This window comes from Dipodomys merriami, unplaced genomic scaffold (assembly GCF_024711535.1).
Source record: "Dipodomys merriami isolate MVZ:Mamm:240054 unplaced genomic scaffold, mDipMer1.0.p SCAF_62, whole genome shotgun sequence".
Taxonomy (NCBI): domain Eukaryota; kingdom Metazoa; phylum Chordata; class Mammalia; order Rodentia; family Heteromyidae; genus Dipodomys; species Dipodomys merriami.
In genome coordinates, this window is record NW_027206202.1 from 1,519,644 (window position 1) to 1,536,639 (window position 16,996).

The 16,996-nt window shown below is 49.4% G+C and overlaps 2 protein-coding genes across 2 annotated transcripts; one reads left to right on the forward strand and one right to left on the reverse strand.

Moving 5' to 3' along the window:
- Window positions 1-7,055: 7,055 nt before the first annotated feature.
- LOC138814973 (septin-1) lies at window positions 7,056-10,798 on the forward strand. Its single transcript, XM_070004138.1, has 11 exons — window positions 7,056-7,157; window positions 7,324-7,414; window positions 7,513-7,599; window positions 7,760-7,883; window positions 8,159-8,293; window positions 8,375-8,492; window positions 9,254-9,355; window positions 9,469-9,568; window positions 9,805-9,970; window positions 10,200-10,290; window positions 10,395-10,798. The coding sequence occupies exons 1-11, from the start codon at window positions 7,155-7,157 to the stop codon at window positions 10,479-10,481; spliced, it is 1,104 nt and encodes a 367-aa protein (XP_069860239.1). The 5' UTR covers window positions 7,056-7,154; the 3' UTR covers window positions 10,482-10,798.
- Window positions 10,799-10,932: 134 nt separating this feature from the next.
- On the reverse strand, window positions 10,933-16,155 carry LOC138814891 (myosin regulatory light chain 11). The gene is made up of 8 exons (XM_070003987.1): window positions 16,137-16,155; window positions 13,953-13,991; window positions 12,827-12,919; window positions 12,535-12,610; window positions 12,268-12,372; window positions 12,098-12,176; window positions 11,230-11,278; window positions 10,933-11,139 (listed from the first exon to the last, which is right to left on the reverse strand). The coding sequence occupies exons 2-8, from the start codon at window positions 13,953-13,955 to the stop codon at window positions 11,035-11,037; spliced, it is 510 nt and encodes a 169-aa protein (XP_069860088.1). The 5' UTR covers window positions 13,956-13,991; window positions 16,137-16,155; the 3' UTR covers window positions 10,933-11,034.
- Window positions 16,156-16,996: the final 841 nt, after the last annotated feature.

Here is a 16,996-nt window from a genome sequence, read left to right on the forward strand (position 1 = left end):
GTCCTAGATGGGGAGCTTAGATGACCTGCTATTAGCGTTCCCCAACTGCCCTCGCACTTTACTCTCACTTTTGAATAAACTTTGCCTCTGCTCTCACTTTTCCTGCCTCCTAATTTGTTATTTGTTGGAAGAGAGAGAAAATAAAATAAAATAAAAGAACCCAAGACCCCCACGTGCTGTCAGAATCACATTTGTAGCCTCCACCGAGACCCTGAAGCTGCGACTCAACAGAAGTCAGAGGCCTGAGTTAAAGAGGATGCAATGCTCAGGCAGAGACAATGCACCAAGGTTGACAGTGGAGGGGGGGAAAATGGCCTCTGGAGACAAAGAGATGGACAAACAGATAAAAGAGAGATATAAAGTTATTGAAGCAGTGTTGGAGGAAAAAGGAAAAGGGATGGGGGGAGCAGGAAGCCTGGAGAGAGGAACAAAAGACAACATTGAGTTAAACAGGCAGGAACAAAGAGACAGAGACACAAAGAGGCTGTCAGAAAGCTAGGGACCCGTGGACATACCTACAAATCCCAAGCCCAGGAAGAGGCATAATTGCAGGATCTTTTTTTTGAGGGGGGGTCAGTTGTGGGGCTTGAGCTCTGGGCCTGGACACTGTCCCTGCCCTCTTCAGCTCCAGGCTACAGCTCTACCACTTGAGCCACAGCACCACTTCCGGTTTTCTTGTGGTTTATTGGAGACAAGAGTCTCATGGACTTTTCTGCTCAGGCAGCTCTGAACTGCCATCCCCAGATCTCAGCCTCTTGTGTAGCCGCCACCCACCGGCACCTGGCTTGTACTCCAGGAGGCAGATCTACTTTTGAGGAAAGGAACGCCCAGAGGGATCTTTAGCCACTCTTCCAAAAAGAGGCATGGGGAGCTGGCTCACACCTGTAATCCTAACTACTCAGAAGACTGAGATCTGAGGATCAATGGTTGGAAGCCAGCCTGGGCTGGAAAGCCTGTGAGACTCTTATCTCTAATTAGCCACCAATTAGCAGAGATGTGGCTCAAGTGGTAGAGAGCTAACCTTGAACAAATAAATTGCTCAATAGTGCCCAGGCTTTGAGTTCAAGCCAAAGTACCGGGACAAACAAAACCAAATAAAAATATTTGGAACTTTTCCTTCCCTCATCCTCCACAAGATATTCAACTGGTGTTCAAGTCTAGTCTCTCTATCAGAAAAATTGGTCCCCTTTTCTTCACCCACTGTACTCTACTGTCCTGCCTTAGTTTTTTTGTTTTTTTTTTTTGGTTGGTTGTGGGGCCTGATCTCTGGGCCTGGGCGCTGTCCCCCAGCTCTTCAGATGTAGACCAGCGCTCTACCACCTGAGCCTCAGCCCTACTTCCTGCTTTTTCTGCTTATGTGGTGCTGAGGAATCGAACCAAGGGCCTCATGCATGGAAGGCAAGCACTCTACCACTGAGCCACCTTCCCAGCCCCCCTGCCTTAGTTTTACCTCTGGTCAGCTCATTCCTCTTACTCAATAACATTAAAGAAGGTAATATATGCATTTCTTTATTTTTTATTTATTTCTTTATATTTTTTTGGTTGGTTGTGGGGCTTGAACTCTGGGCCTCAGTGTTGTCCCTCAGCTCTTCAGCTCAAGGAGAGAGCTCTACTGCTTGAGCCACAGTGCCACTTCCGGCTTTTTTCTTTTTGCATATGTGGTGCTGAGGAATCGAACCCAGGGCCTCATGCATGCAAGGCAAGCGCTCTACCACTGAGCTACCTTCCCAGGCCCATCAGCAGGAAAATTTAAATCTAATATTGTTACACTGATATAATCTCACTTTAGTATTTATCCTTCCAGATGTGCATCTGTGCCTGTACATAGGTAAGCATATAGATTTCTTTCTTTTTGGTCAGTTGTGGAGCTTGAACTCTGGGCCTGGGCACTGTCCCTCAGCTCTTCATCTCAAGGCTAGCACTCTACCACTTGAACCAAAGTGTCACTTCCAGTTTTCAGGTGGTTAATTGGATATAGTCTCATTGACTTTCTTGCCTGGGCTGGCTTTGAACCATGATCCTCAGATCTCAGCCTCCTGAGTTAGCTAAGATTACAGATGTTAGCCACCAGCACTGGGCTGCATATAGATTTCTACAAATAGTCACAATCCCGTGCCAGTGGCTCATGCTTGTAACTGTAACTACTCAGGAGGCTGAGATCTGAGAATCTGGGTTCAAAGTTTGGGTAGAAAAATCTACAAGAGGGGCTGGGAAGGTGGCTCAGTGGTAGAGTGCTTGCCTTGCATGCATGAGGACCTGGGTTCGATTCCTCAGCACCACATAAGCAAAAAGATTAAAAAAAAAAAAAAAACGGAAGTAGTGCTGTGGCTCAAGTGGTAGAGTGCTAACCTTGAGCTGAAGAGCTCAAGGGACAGCACCCAGGCCCAGAGTTCAGGCCCCACGACCAGACCGAAAAAATAAAAAAGAAAGAGAGAAAGAAAGAAAAGTCTACAAGACTCCTATCTCCAGTTAAACATTAAAAAAAAAAAAAAAAGGCAGGCCCTTGTGCTAGCTCATGCCTATAATCCTAGCTACTTAGGAGGCTGAGATTTGAGGATCACAGTTAGAAGCCAGCCCAGGCAGGAAAGTCCAGGAGACACTTATCTCTAATTAACCCCCTAAAAATGGGAAGTAGATCTGTGGATCTAAGAATTTAAGGATTAGAGTGTAGCTTAAGTAGCAGAGAGTTTGTCTAGTGAGTTCAGGGCCCAGAATTCCATTCCCTTGTACCATCACAACACAAATACTAAGTGTTCCAGGGTGGCACTCTACTACTTGAGCCACAGCTCCATTTCTGGCTTTTTGCTGGTTAATTGAAGATAAGTCTCAAGGACCTCTGTGCCAGGGCTGGTTTCAAGTGTTGATCCTCAGATCTCAGCCTCCTGAGTAGCTAGGATTATAGGCATGATTCATGGTTAGCCAGATATGATTTTCTTTTCTTCCTTCCTGCTTTTTCTTTTGTGATGTTGGGTCAGAGCCCAGTGCCTCATGAATACTAAGTGATTCCCTGACTCCCCCACCCCCAGAGTCTTAACTAAGACCATAGGGCTGCTCAGCCTGATGAGAAACTTGGGAGGAAGGGCTGGAATAGGAAAGGATATAATTATCCTTCCCTTTGCTTCTATCTAAGCATTACTGTCATCCTTCCTCCTCCCCCTCCCCCCACTTAAAAATGAACGCTGTGAGTTATACTTACTTGTGGCTGTCTCTCTGGACTGACTTAATTCACACTGTCTGAATCTTTAACAACTGATCCAGACAGCAGTGACTGGATTTGAACTGTCAGCCCCACCACACTACTCAGCTCATGAAGTAATAACTAGAGTTTACCATAAGTGAGCTCATCTCATAGACAAAGCCTGTTCTAACAGCTTTATGTGATGTAGCTCATATGCTATAATCTTCATCAGGTGTGTGTGTGTGTGTGTGTGTGTGTGTGTGTGTGTGTGTGTGTGTGTGTGTGTGTGTGTGTGTGTGTGTGTGTGTGTGTGTGTGTGTGTGTGTGTGTGTGTGTGTGTGTGTGTGTGTTATGTGTACACGTGTCCAGTACTGGGGCTTGAACTCACGGCCTTACACTTTCGCTTGGCTCTTCTGCTCAAGGCTGGTATGCTACCACTTGAGCCCCAGCTTTGCTTCTGGCTTTTTGCTGATTAATTAGAGATACTGGTCTCATAGAAGCTGGGCACCAGTGGCTCATGCCTCTAATTCTAGCTATTGAGGAGGCTGAGATCTGAGACTGGTGGTTTGAAGCCAGCCTGGGGAAAGAAAGTCCATGCGACTCTTAGCTCCAATTAATCACCAAAAAGCAAAGTGGAACTGTGGCTCTAGTGGTAGAGTGCTAGCCTTGAGCAAAAGGAACCTTGGCACAGACACAGCACCCAGTCACAGAGTTCAAGCCCCAGGACGGGGGTGGGGGGGAGAGGGGGGAGAGAAAGTCTCATGGACTTTTTTTTCTGCCCAGGCTGGCTTCATGCCACAATCTTTTGACCTCACATTCTTTTTTTTTTTTTTTTTTTTTGTCGGTCGTGGGGCTTGAACTCTGGGCCTGGGAGCTGTCCCTCAGCTCTTCAGCTCAAGGCGAGCGCTCTACCACTTGAGCTACAGCGCCACTTCCGGTTTTCTGGTGGTTTATTGGAGATAGGAGTCTCACGGTCTCTGCTGCCCAGGCTGGCTTTGAACCACGATCCTCAGATCTCAGCCTCCTGAGTAGCTAGGATTACAGGCGTGAGCCACCAGCGCCCAGCTGACCTCGCATTCTTTAAGTAGCTAGAATTACAGGTGTGAGCCACCAGGTCTTGGCTTTTTTTTTTTTTTTGGGGGGGGGGTCCGGTTGTGGGCCTAAACTCTGGGCCTGGGCGCTGTCCCTCAGCTCTTCAGCTCAAGGCTAGTGCTCTACCACTTGAGCTACAGCGCCACTTCCAGCTTTTTTCCTTTTTGCTTATGTGGTGTTGGGGAATCGAACCCAGGGCCTCATGCATGCAAGGCAAGCATTCTACCACTGAGCCACCTTCCCAGCCCAGGTCTTGGCTTTTTCAGGTTTTTACAAGAATAGAATTATCACTGGGGCCATTGAACAGGTATAGAAATGGAGTCACCAGAAAGCTAAAGATGCACAAGGTCACACAGTTCTAAATGACTATGTGTCACCATAGTCATATGTATTTACTAAAGCTGTGAGTTTAGCGTGTTAGGACTCCCAATCTTGTTAGTTAGAATAGAAGGAAGACCCAGAGAGATGACTTTTCTAGGTTACATAGGAGAAATAAACTAGTAATGAGCTTGAAGTAGGGATATAATAAGTCAGGGTTTGTGGTACATACTTGTAATCCCAGCACTCAGGAAGCTGAGGCAGGAGGATGGTGCTGTGAAGCCAGTCTTGGTTTCATAGGGAGACGCACTAACAAAAAAACAAAACAAACCAGACACTGGTGGCTCATACCTGTAATCCTCGCTACTTAGGAGGATGAGATCTGAGGATCACAGTTCAAAGCCTGCCCAGGCAGGAAAGCCCGTGAGACTCTTATCTCCAATAAGTCACTAGAAAACCAGAAGTGGTACTGAGGCTCAAGTGGTAGAGCACTTGCTATGAGCTGAAGAGCGCAGGGAAGCACCCAGGCCCAGAATTCAAGCCCCATGACCAACCAAAAAAAAAAAAAAAAAAAAGCTAAGGGACAGTGCCCAGGCCCCAAGTTCAAGCCCCAGGACTAGCACAAAATAAATAGATAAAAACCAAAATGATAGGGGCTGGGAAGGTGGCTCAGTGGTAGAGCGCTTGCCTTGCATGCATGATGTCCTGGGTTCCATTCCTCAGCACCACATAAGCAAAAGGAAAAAAGTTGGAAGTGGTGCTGTGGCTCAAGTGGTAGAGCGCTAGCCTTGAGCTGAAGAGCTGAGGGACAGCGCCTAGGCCCAGAGTTCAGGCCCCACGACCGGACCCAAAACAAACAAACAAACAAACAAACAAAAAAGATACATATATGGCATATATAAAGTCTTGGATCTGGCCTCTAGAACTATACATACACACAACACACCTTTCTATATAAATATATACCAAGTAAAAGGTACCTCTATGGCACATTTTTCAAAATGTATAGAAACAAAAAAAGTACATATTAAGCACAGTAGCGTAATTGCCTTAGGATGGACAGACAGAGGAGTGAGTTTTAGGGCTATGTTGGTCTGTTGGAGTCTACCTAAGAGAATATCTCAGCCTGGGTGTCTAAAACAACAGACATTTATTTTCTCACAGTTTTGAAGACTGGAAATCTGAGATCAAGGTGCCAGCATGATTGGTGTCTGGAGGCCTCTCTCCTTGGCTTGCTGATGGCCCTCTACTGGCTGTGTCCTCATTTGGCCTTTTCCCTGTGGGTATACACACACAAAGAGAGAGAAAAAGAGAGAGAGACAGAGAGACAGAAAGAAGGATAGAGAGACAGACACAAACAGAAAATTTGTGTTTCTTCCACTTATTAGGACACTACTGTTATTGAATTAGGGCCCCAAATATGTGTGTGTGTGTGTGTGTGTGTGTGTGTGTGTGTGCGCGTGTGTGTATGTGTGTGTGTGTGTGTGTGTGTGTACTAGCACTGGGGCTTGAATTCAGGGCTTGGGCACTTGAGCCACAGCTCCACTTCTGGCTTTTTGCTAGTTAATTGGAGATGAGTCTCACAAACTTTCTTCCTCTGAACCTCAATCTTCAGATCTCAGCCTCCTGAGTAGCTAGGATTACAAGCATGAACCACTTACAACGGGCTCCAAGCTTGTTTAAGTTTAATTACCTCATTTAATCCTTTTTTTTTTTTTTTTTTTGCCGGTCGTGGGGCCTGAACTCTGGGCCCGGGCTCTGTCCCTCAGTTCTTCAGCTCAAGGCTAGCGCTCTACCACTTGAGCCACAGCGCCACTTCGGCTTTTTTCTTATGTGGTGCTGAGGAATCGAACCCAGGGCCTCATGCATGCAAGGCAAGCGCTCTACCACTGAGCCACCTTCTCAGCCCTACCTCATTTAATCCTGTCTATACATAGATTTGCACTGGGGGGCTAAGACTTGAACATAGGAATTTAGTGGAGGAAGGGTAAGATACAATTCAGTCATAACAGAGGCTAAAAGAAAAATAATAAACGAAAAGGAAGGGAAAAGAGAAGAACATGGAGTTGTGGAGGCGGGTGGGCTCCAGATGGAGCAGGCCCTTGTAGAAACTTAGTTTTAAGGCTCAGAGAGAGTAATTGCTTATCTTTTGCAGTACTGGCATTTAGCTGAGTCTTGCACTTTCAAGGCACGTGTTCTGCACTGAGCCACACCCCCAGTGCTTGTGTGTGTGTGTGTGTGTGTGTGTGTGTGTGTGTGTGTGTGTGTGTGTGTGTGTGTGTGTGTGTGTGTGTGTGTGTGTGTGTGTGTGTGTGTGTGTGTGTGTGTGTGTGTGTGTGTGTGTGTGTGTGTGTGTGTGTGTGCTAGTACTGAGTGATGAGTAAAGGGATCCAGAATGTAGGAGTCCCAACTCTTCTTGGTTTTGTCTTTCCCTATCTCTCTGGCCTGGGCCAATTGAAGCATCTCCACTTCCTATGCTGCCCGCCCCCTTCTTTGTAGCACTCAACTTCCTGCCTCACAGAGGAAGTGGGGAGAGATACCAGGTGCAGCAACAGCTAGTGGAGCCATGGTGAGTCCTTATGCCCAGGATCCCTACCCCGTTCCCTCCAGAGCCCCCTCCCCCCAAAACCTTGGTTGACACACAGTAGGCTGACTTTTCCTAGCCTTTGGGTTCAGGTGATAAGGGGGCTATTCCACAGAGCCTCATATGGAGTCCCCCTCACCCCTCCCAACAGGACAAGGAGTATGTGGGTTTTGCAGCCCTCCCCAACCAGCTGCACCGCAAGTCCGTCAAGAAGGGGTTTGACTTCACACTCATGGTGGCAGGTCTGGGGGTTCTAGGAAGGGCTTTGGGGAAATGGGTGGTGTCCCCAGGGAACCCTAGCTCTCCCTTCCTCTGATCGATTGGCCTGGTCTGCCCACAGGGGAATCAGGGCTGGGGAAATCCACCCTCATCAACAGCCTGTTCCTTACCAACCTGTATGAGGATCGGCAGGTGCCAGATGCCAATGGTAAGACCCTCCTGCCCTCTCCTTTGGCTGTGTCCCTAGACTGACTCTTTTCTGTTCCAGCTGGGGACTCGGTAGCCACTGCTTCTCTCCCTGAAGAACGAGTGGCAGCAGCTGTGTTGCTGGGAAAGGAACTCAGTCTGGCTTCTCCCCACCCCCACAGCCCGTCTGACACGAACGCTGACCATTGAGCGCAGGGGTGTGGAGATGGAGGAGGGGGGTATCAAGGTGAAGCTGACCTTGGTGGACACACCTGGCTTTGGGGACTCTGTGGACTGCTCGGACTGGTGAGGAAAAGGGCAGGGGATGGGGGATGAGCTTCTCAAAACAGCTATCTGGAGGCCCAGGGGTCAATCACAGGGTTAAGTCTATCCTGGATTCAAAAGGAAGTCATTTCTGGGCTTGGTGACATCTCGCCTGTGTCCCCACCCGTTGCCTTTGATGCCTTTGGTTGGCAGCAAAGGAACTATTTCTTGTTCCCATAGCCCTGGTTAGCCTTATCCCCGTCCCTGTCCTCTAGCCTCTGATCTCTGACCCCCCACATCCTCTTCCCACACCCCAGCTGGCTGCCTGTGGTTCGCTTCATTGAGGAACAATTTGAACAGTATCTCAGAGATGAGAGTGGACTGAACAGGAAGAACATCCAAGATTCCCGGGTTCATTGCTGCCTCTACTTCATCTCGCCCTTCGGCCGGGGGTCTGAAAGACAACCCGAGGGGTGGGAGTGTTAGGGGTGTCTGTCTATTGGAACTTGGTCCTGACTAATTTCTGGGTGCAGGCTCCGACCCCTAGATGTGGCCTTCCTCCGGGCAGTGCATGAGAAAGTCAACATCATTCCAGTTATCGGTAAAGCAGATGCTCTGATGCCTAAGGAAACCCAGGCCCTCAAGCAAAAGGTGTGGGCATTGACCTTAAAGTGAAAAGTCATGACCAAACACAATCTTAGGTTTGATTTTCTTTCTTTAGATGGGTGTGGGGTGGAGGAAGTTGGCTTTCTTAGAATTCTAAGTGTCAGGCTAGATTATAAGAGAAAATGTCCCAGGAAGGTGGGCAGGGGGTTGCCATTCCTGAAAGGGTCAGAACAAGATGGATGTTCAGTACCAGAACTAGATACTTGGCTAAGACCCACTTGGCCATGATGATCTCTGACATTGTTTTAGCCCCTACCTGGTGTCTTCAGAACCTTTGCCCACTGCTGTTTGTCTCTCCTGATCTCCGGGTATCTGTCCCACCTTTCTCAGTTTCTAACCATCTATGCCTTTAAGATTTTGTTGGTGGTGGTGGCGGTTGTGGGTCTTGAACTCAGGGTGTGGGTGCTGTTCCTGAGCTCTTTCACTCAAGGCTAGTGCTCTACCACTTTGAGCCATAACACAACACTTCGGGTTTTTTGGTGGCTAATTGGGGATAAGAGTTTCACCAACTTTCCTGCCTGGGCTGGCTTTGAACCATGATCCTCAGATCTGAGCCTCCTGAGTAGCTAGGATTACAGGCGTGAGCCACCAGCACCCAACTAGATTTTATTTTTGGTTACTTTCTATGTGTATCCCTCACCATCTCTGTCTTTCCTCTCTTCTTTTGTCTCTGACCATCCACTGTCTCTGGCCATGCCAATATTCCCTAAGCCTCTGTTCCTCACTCTGTATCTGTTTCCTTTGAGATCCGGGACCAGTTGAAGGAGGAGGAGATCAATATTTACCAGTTTCCGGAATGTGATTCTGATGAAGATGAAGATTTCAAGAGGCAGAATGAGGAGATGAAGGTGGGAGAGGCACAGGAGGAAGAGACAGAAACCAAGAAGGCAGATGTGGAGGTGGAAGCTGATCATTTTCTGCCCACTAGGGGCCGACATGACCCCTGATCCCTGTCTTCTAGGAAAGCATTCCTTTTGCAGTGGTTGGTTCCTGCGAGGTGGTGAAGAATGGCGGGACCCGACTAGTGAGGGGACGCCGCTATTCCTGGGGTACCGTGGAGGGTAAGGCGTAGACACGTTCTGGCGCCAGCTGGGAGCCCAGAGCCTGCACCTGATATGTGAAATTGGAGTGGGCACTGGTCCGGGGAGTTCCTGGGAATCCAACTAGGGATGCCTGGGTTGCAAAATGTGGGTCCCTGAGAAGTACAAAAGCAGGACTCCCAGTGCACCTAACCTTGATCCTGAGGTTGGGCCCGAAGCTCCCCGTCCAGCTCTGGGTCCCCCCATCCCCCCTCCAGTGGAGAACCCACATCATTGTGACTTCCTGAACCTGAGACGGATGTTGGTGCAGACACACTTGCAGGACTTGAAAGAGGTGACGCACGATCTGCTCTACGAGGGCTACCGAGCCCGCTGCCTCCAGAGCCTGGCCAGGCCTGGGGCGCGAGACCGAGCCAGTCGCAGGTGAGAGCTGGCGCCGACTTATTTTAGATGCTTTTATTTTGGTGCCCGACCCTTAGGGCAGCCTTTCGGGTAGGCCCCGCCCCAAGCCCCGCCTCCAACAAGACTTCTCCCTCACTTTCTCCTCTCACTTTGCCTAACACAGCGTCCGCGGCCCCGCCTCCCAGGCCCAACTTCTCCCCAAACCCAGACCCCGCCCCTGACTCCGATCTCCCCCTCCCCATCCTCCCAGTAAGCTATCTCGTCAGAGTGCCACAGAGATCCCGCTGCCCATGCTGCCTCTGGCCGAGACGGAGAAGTTGATCCGTGAGAAGGACGAAGAGGTGAGCAAGTGCCTCACTTCCCCTCCAAACGAGGCCCTGGGTCATTTTCACGGTGCCCCTTGGGCTTTGCCTGGTCCCATCGCCTGCAATCTTGTCCCGCACAGCTACGCCGCATGCAAGAGATGCTGGAGAAGATGCAGGCCCAGATGCAGCAGAGCCAGGCTCAGGGCGAGCAGTCGGACTCTCTCTGAGGTCCCCGCCTCTGCCCTTCCTTACCTCGGCTCCGCCTTAAGTCGGTCGCTTGTCCAATCCCCGGGCTCCGATTGCCCAGCCGGACCCCAACCACTAGATGGGCCCTGGCACTTGCTTTGCGCAGGTGCTCAGACTAAATGGTTCAGCCCCGGAGCACTATGCCTGAATGTGCCGCCCCGCCCCGCCAGAAGCCGCGCCCCAAACCCACTCCCCGCCCAGTTCTTGCAGAGGAGCCCTCCAGGCCAGGCCTAGACCGCTCCTCTCCCCTTTGGGGGTGTCCCCCTCTTCATTCAATAAAATCAGCTTCTCATATCCACTCGAGTGTTCTCCATCCTCCCAGCCCGCTGGCCTCCTGGCCCTTGATTCATTCATTTGTTGGAACACTGGACAGTATCAGCCCAGCTTTGAACTTGAGCCCCTCTCACATAAACATACTGAAGGCGCCGTTAATAAGAAAGAAAGACCAGTTGAATTTTATTGGGAGTTTGTCTGGGTGAGGATCGGACTGGCTGGAAGTGTTGTTGGCCACCAGAGGCCCTAAAAGGGTCCTCTCTACTCCTGGTCCTTAGCATCACCGTGCGTGATGACGTAGCAGATGTTCTTGTAGTCTACGTTGCCGCCCACATCCGGGGGGAAGGCAGCCCACATATTCTTGATCTGAGGGAAGATGCACTCATACCTCAGCATCAGTTCCTGGCCCTTTCCCTCCCAGTTCCTTCCTCCTTCCCAGCCTCTCTCCCCACTCACCTCCTCCTGGGAGAAGCGGTCACACTGTGTGGTAAGCAGCTCCTCCAGGCTGGAGAGGTGACATTAAGGGAATTGAGATTGGGTTCATGATTCCTGTCCACTTCCATCCCCGTTGCCACCCCCATGCTTCTCTGGGGCCTACTCTTAGATCTTTCACTCGTTTTCCAAAACTGCTCCCTCTTAAGTTTGTCCCAATGTGCTGCAAAAATGTAATCCTACTACTAAGTTTCTCTGTCTCTGTCTTTCTCTTTCTTCCTTGCTTGCTTCCTTCCTTCCTTTCGCCAGTCCTGGGGCTTGAACTCAGGGCCTGGGCAGTGTCCCTTAACTTCTTTTGCTCAAGACTAGCACTCTATCACTTAAGCCACAGCACCACTTCTAGTTTTCTGGTGGTTAATTGGAGATAAGAGTCTCACCAATGGGCTGGGAAGCTGGCTCAGTGGTAGAGCGCTTGCCTTGCATACATGAGGCCCTGGGTTCTTATTCCTCAGCAACACATAAGCAAAAAGAAAAAAGCCAGAGTGGCACTGTGGCTCAAGGGGTAGAACTCTAGCCTTGAGCTGAAGAGCTGAGGGACAGTGCCCAGGCCCAGAGTTCAGGCCCCACGACCGACCGGACCCCCCCAACAACAACAAAAACAAACAAACAAAAAGAGTCTCACCAACTTTTCTGCCTGGATTGGCTTTGAACTGCTATCCTCAGATCTCAGCTTCCTGAGTAGCTAGGATTACACGTGTGAGCCACGAGTTTTCTTTCTTTCTTACTCACTATGTAGCCCAGACTGACCTGGCCTATATAGCCTAGGCTGGCCAATACCTTAGTAAGAATTTAAGGAGTCGTCTGTGTAGAAACAGTGAGAGGGACCACTTACAACTGCTTCTTGATGGTGCCCTTCCCTTCTGGGTCCAGGACCTTGAAGGCACCTGTGATCACATCCTCGGGGTCAGCGCCTAAAGGATCAGAGGACATCATGAGTCAGAAGAGTGACTGATGGTCTGGGAAGAGGCAACTGGGGGCTTAACCCCAGGACGCTTCACTCACCTTTAAGCTTCTCCCCAAACATGGTCAGGAAGACAGTGAAGTTGATGGGGCCACTGGCTTCCTTCATCATGGCATCTAGTTCCTCATTTTTCACATTGAGGCGGCCTGCAGGGGGATAGGGGAAGCAGGGGCTGGGACTGGGTCCCCTAAATTTAGATTACTTCATTTTTTTTCCTTAGCTAGATAAACTGAGGCCTAAGACAACTACATTCCCCTGGATGCTGGAGTTTTGTACTGACTATTTATGGGTGGGAGTATGGGGCTCACCCATGGCTGCGAAGGTGTCCCGAAGGTCCTCCTTGTCAATAATGCCATCACGGTTCTGATCAATTACAGTGAAGGCCTGGAGAGGGAAGGGGTGAGAAAGAATAAGGTCCCACATAGTCTGGCTTCAGCCAGATCAGATTCTGGCCCCCAGCCAGCTGTCCCCTTCCACCCTAAGCAGGGGGAAGGGAGGAAGGAATTCTAAACCTTCCTCCTCCCCCCAACAGGTGCACATTCCAGGGAGGGGAGGGGAGAGCTGTCTTTGGTCTTTGGTCTCCCATCTCCCCTTACTCACCTCTTTGAACTCCTGGATCTGAGTCTGGTCAAACATGGAAAAGACATTGGAGCTCCCTTCTGCTGCTGCCCTTCTCTTGGCCTTCTTGGGTGCCTAAGGAGTGAGGATTGGGCAAAAGGGTCCATGGGCCAGTCCTTAAACTGCTATGGAAGCAATGATTAGATTCAAGTTTTTTGTGGGGTTCCCCCCCCTTTTTTTTCTTAAGATAGGGTCTCCCTTTGTCATCCAGGCTGGCCTTGAACTCAACTAATCCTCCTGCCTAGTCAGTCTCCCAAGTAGCTAGGACTATTATAAGAATCTTCACCCCCCCCCATTTTCCCCTATTTTTCTTGGTAGTGAGATTGCTGGGCAAGCATTGTATCACTTGATCCAGATCTCCAGCCCTTGAAGCCCACCCCCCTTTTTTTTTTGGTCAGTTGTGGGGCTTGAACTCTGGGCCTGGCTGCTGTCCCTCAGCTCTTCAGCTCAAGGCAAGCACTCTACCACTTGACCCACAGCACCACTTCCAGTTTTCTGGTGATTCATTGGAGATAGTCTCATTGACTTTCCTGCCTGGGCTGGCTTTGAACCATGATCCTCAGATCTCAGCCTCCTGAATAGCTAGGATTACAGGTGTGAGCCACCGGCACCTACTTGAATCCTTTTTTTGTAAAGTAATTTTTCCCCTCCTTGGGATTTCTTTGCTGAGGGGGCTTAGCCCAAAGGTTACAACCCCCAAATCCTACCTGTAGTTCTGGGATCCCATTCCTTTCATCCTGCCCAATAGGTAGAGACTTCTTTCCCTTCTCAGTACTCTGGGACTCCTAGGAGTCCCAGACAAATTGTGTGGCCTTGATCTACTCATTTACTCTGGTTGAACCTCATTTCTAAAATGGGAGTAGGAATCATCATGTCCCAGAAGACTTTAGGAAGATGGAATGCAAGAAAGGACAGAACAGGCTTTGAGGGGGACTAGACCCTGGTGAATGGAATGGAAGACTATCCTTAAGTTCTTTAGATCATCACTATGCCTGTTTCTTATTCTTATTAGTAATGTTAAGAAAGACAAGCATCATCTTTTATTTCTTTTCAAGGGTGAGGCTGAGTATAAGGGATCTGACCAGGGGCAGGGGATTCTCTCACTCACCATGTCTTATGTCTTCTGGGGGTGAGGCAGGAGCTCCAGCTGGAACAAAGCAGAGAGTCAGCCTGGAGCAGTCCATTTGGAGTTATATAGCCCTGCCCCGGGGAGCCCTTAGCATACCAGGGTAACCTTAGCCCTGTTGGTGCCCACCCCAGATACCAAAATAGCCCAGCTCAGGGCCTCTCCTTTCTTGGAGGGCCTGAAGCAGCTGGAGCCTAGGGAGGGAGGAGGGAGTGGGTCTTGGGATGAATGTCTCATTAGGACCTAGGCAGGAAAGATTTTTTTTCCTCCCCAAAGAGGCCTAGAATAGGTGGTGTAAAGGTATAGTAACCATTGATTGGTTACCTACAGGGTACACAGGTAGTATGCTGTGCTTTGTGAGTACATGTTGGTAAATACAGTCCCTGTGCACCCACATCCTAGGATTCATAGTCCACTGTGTATTGGTGTGGAGGTAGTGGCAAAGCTTAAAGATGGGAAAGAAATACCTGTGGAATCTAAAAGCTCAGGAAGATTTCCTGTCCTATTTTTTTGTGAGGAAAGATAGTCTGTGGTTTCAGGCTTTGAGCTTTAAACCCCTGGGCCTGGGTTTCATTTCTATAAAATGAGAACAGCTCTCATACTGCAGAATTTTGTATTATAGTCAACAGTTAAGCTCTTCCCTGGTGAAATTCAATAGTTTAGCCATGGAAGACAGGAATAAATGCTAAGAGTGATATGTCTGCTGGCCAGAAGTCTAAAAGTAGACAGCACAGTAACTTTGGGAATATAGGAATGGCTTCAGGAAGTAGACACACTAAGCAGAGTGCCCAGCATGAGCAAAGATCAGGTGTTAGAGTTGTTAACAATCATAGGCTTAGAGTAGAGGATACAAAATGTTAGTGACTAGACAGTAGGGGACATTCAATGCAGTGGTAAAGACTGATAAGCTTGGCAAATTTTGAAGCAGGAAAAGAACATGGACTAGTCTGAGACTAGATCATTTCTCTAGGTTCTGATGTGGAGGCTGGGCCTCAGTGGAAGGGAGGTAAAGACATCAAGAGGGAAGCTGGGCGCCAGTGGCTCACACCTGTAATCCTAGCTACTCAGGAGGCTGAGATCTGAGGATCAAAGTTCAAAGCCAGCCCGGGCAGGAGAGACCGTGAGACTCCTATCTCCAATAAACCACCAGAAAACCGGAAGTGGCGCTGTAGCTCAAGTGGTAGAGCACTCGCCTTGAGCTGAAGAGCTGAGGGACAGCGCCCAGGCCCAGAGTTCACGACTGACAAAAAAAAAAAAAAAAAAAAAAAAGAGGGAAGCTGGCTGCCACCTTATCCTAGGTGGCTGGGATGTGATGTGGGTGGATGGTTAGTGACTTCTCTTTTCGCTATAGGTAAGAGAGTTTGGCTATGTGACTCTGATGTACCCTCTCCTAACCCTATGGGTCTTCATGGAGTGAAGTCTGGGGAAATAGTGATGGAAGAAGATCCAGATAGGCAAGGATACCCATCTCCTACAGCTCCCTCTAGGACCTAATGTCCTGAGGAAGATATATCCTCCCCTCCCCTCCTCCAATCCCATGCCAATGCCTCTAAGACATTTTCTTTTCTGGGCACTGGGGCCCAGCCACCTGTTGTCTCTAAGAAGAGAGAAGGAGCCACCCTAAACTTAGCAGCTGCCCTTGGCCTCCTGCGCCAGCCCCTCCCGACCTCAGATGGCAGCTGCCTGGCCTTATATGGTTACCATGGGGGTCTATGCCAGGGAGGAGCCCACTTTATTAGTCCTTTCTGGGAGGGGAGGAGGCCTCCAAAAAGGGCAATGGGGCAGTACTCAGTAAACCTGAATCAAATGGAAGATAGGGACAATGAGGAGGCCAGATACTGAATAGGCAGGCGATCACAGTATTTGGGTCTGAGTTAGGAGGCTCTGAGCAACCTCTGACAGAAACCAAAGAAGAACTGGGAAGTTCCTTGAGAGCTAGATCTGTCTGAAATTTCAGGGTGGTGGAGTACCATATGAGTACCGAGACCTTCTAATCCCTTCGTGTTTAGAAGTGGGAAGGTTGGACTTCATAAAATTTGGTTTTTATGTTTATGGCCTAAAGGCAACCTGGTGAGGGGGGAGGGCTGGTGATATTGGGGTATGGGTTCTAGAAATAAAGAGCACAGAGAGATGAGCCAATGAGGGGAGAGGGGATGACTGATATACCTGTGTTCCTGGACCTTCTCAAGAACAGTAAGTTCATGATAGCAAAGCCTCATAGATTTGGGTCCTGTGATTTCTCACTAGAATGGGGAGAGATGGGGTCTGGGAGAACTAGAGCTTGAAGCTGGGTGAAGAACTCAGATGGATGGAAACTTGGGAGAGGGAATTGGGCTTGGGATTTCTGCCAGAAATGGGGAATCTAGACAGATAAATTCCTTAAAGTATCTGGGGGCTCTGACTATAGAGGCAGTCAGATAGAGTACTGGGTAAGAGCACTGGATCAGTAAGGGGCTCCGCAGCTGAATGGAAAATGGGGGCCCACAAAGGACTCAAGAAGGGCAGCAGCAGGCTAGTCATTGGTTAAGAGCTGCGCTAGTGTTCCGGGCTTCTCCGTGCTGTCCCCAACTGTCACCCCTTTCGCGCTTGTCTCCGGTTGTCACCGGCTATCCCCAGGCTGGCACTCTGCCTGCTAGCAGCATCCTTGCCTCCTCGGTTGGTACCATTGGCTGTCGCTGTAAGTTATCTTCCTATGTTGCTAAAGTGGAGGAAAGCAATCATTGGTTGGAGCGACAAATTAATCACAAGTGTAACCCGCCTCTCCCCAGCTGTCATTCCGTCCTGACCATCTTGGGAGAATTCTTCCGCTCTTCTATTGACTCTGGACGCTGTCACTGTTCTAATAGACATCACGGTCTTGTCATTTTGACCGCCTACCCACCCTTTTCATTGGCTCTCTTTTTACGTTTCTATTGGTTAGAAGGCTACCAAGTCCCGCCTCCTACTGCACAGCACCACCCTCATTTCCCGTTCTTCCGCAATCATTTACTCTGTAGCTGTGTTTATTGGCCAGAAGGTTCAGATTC

Excerpts from the sequence above, each read along its gene's own strand:
- LOC138814973 (XM_070004138.1), top strand. Across the intron at positions 7,884-8,158 it reads TCTGTGGACTGCTCGGACTG|CTGGCTGCCTGTGGTTCGCT; the intron begins GTGAGGAAAAGG and ends CCCACACCCCAG. Across the intron at positions 8,294-8,374 it reads ATCTCGCCCTTCGGCCGGGG|GCTCCGACCCCTAGATGTGG; the intron begins GTCTGAAAGACA and ends TTCTGGGTGCAG.
- LOC138814891 (XM_070003987.1), bottom strand. Across the intron at positions 12,611-12,826 it reads AGATCCAGGAGTTCAAAGAG|GCCTTCACTGTAATTGATCA; the intron begins GTGAGTAAGGGG and ends TTCCCTCTCCAG. Across the intron at positions 11,279-12,097 it reads GGCACCATCAAGAAGCAGTT|CCTGGAGGAGCTGCTTACCA; the intron begins GTAAGTGGTCCC and ends TCACCTCTCCAG.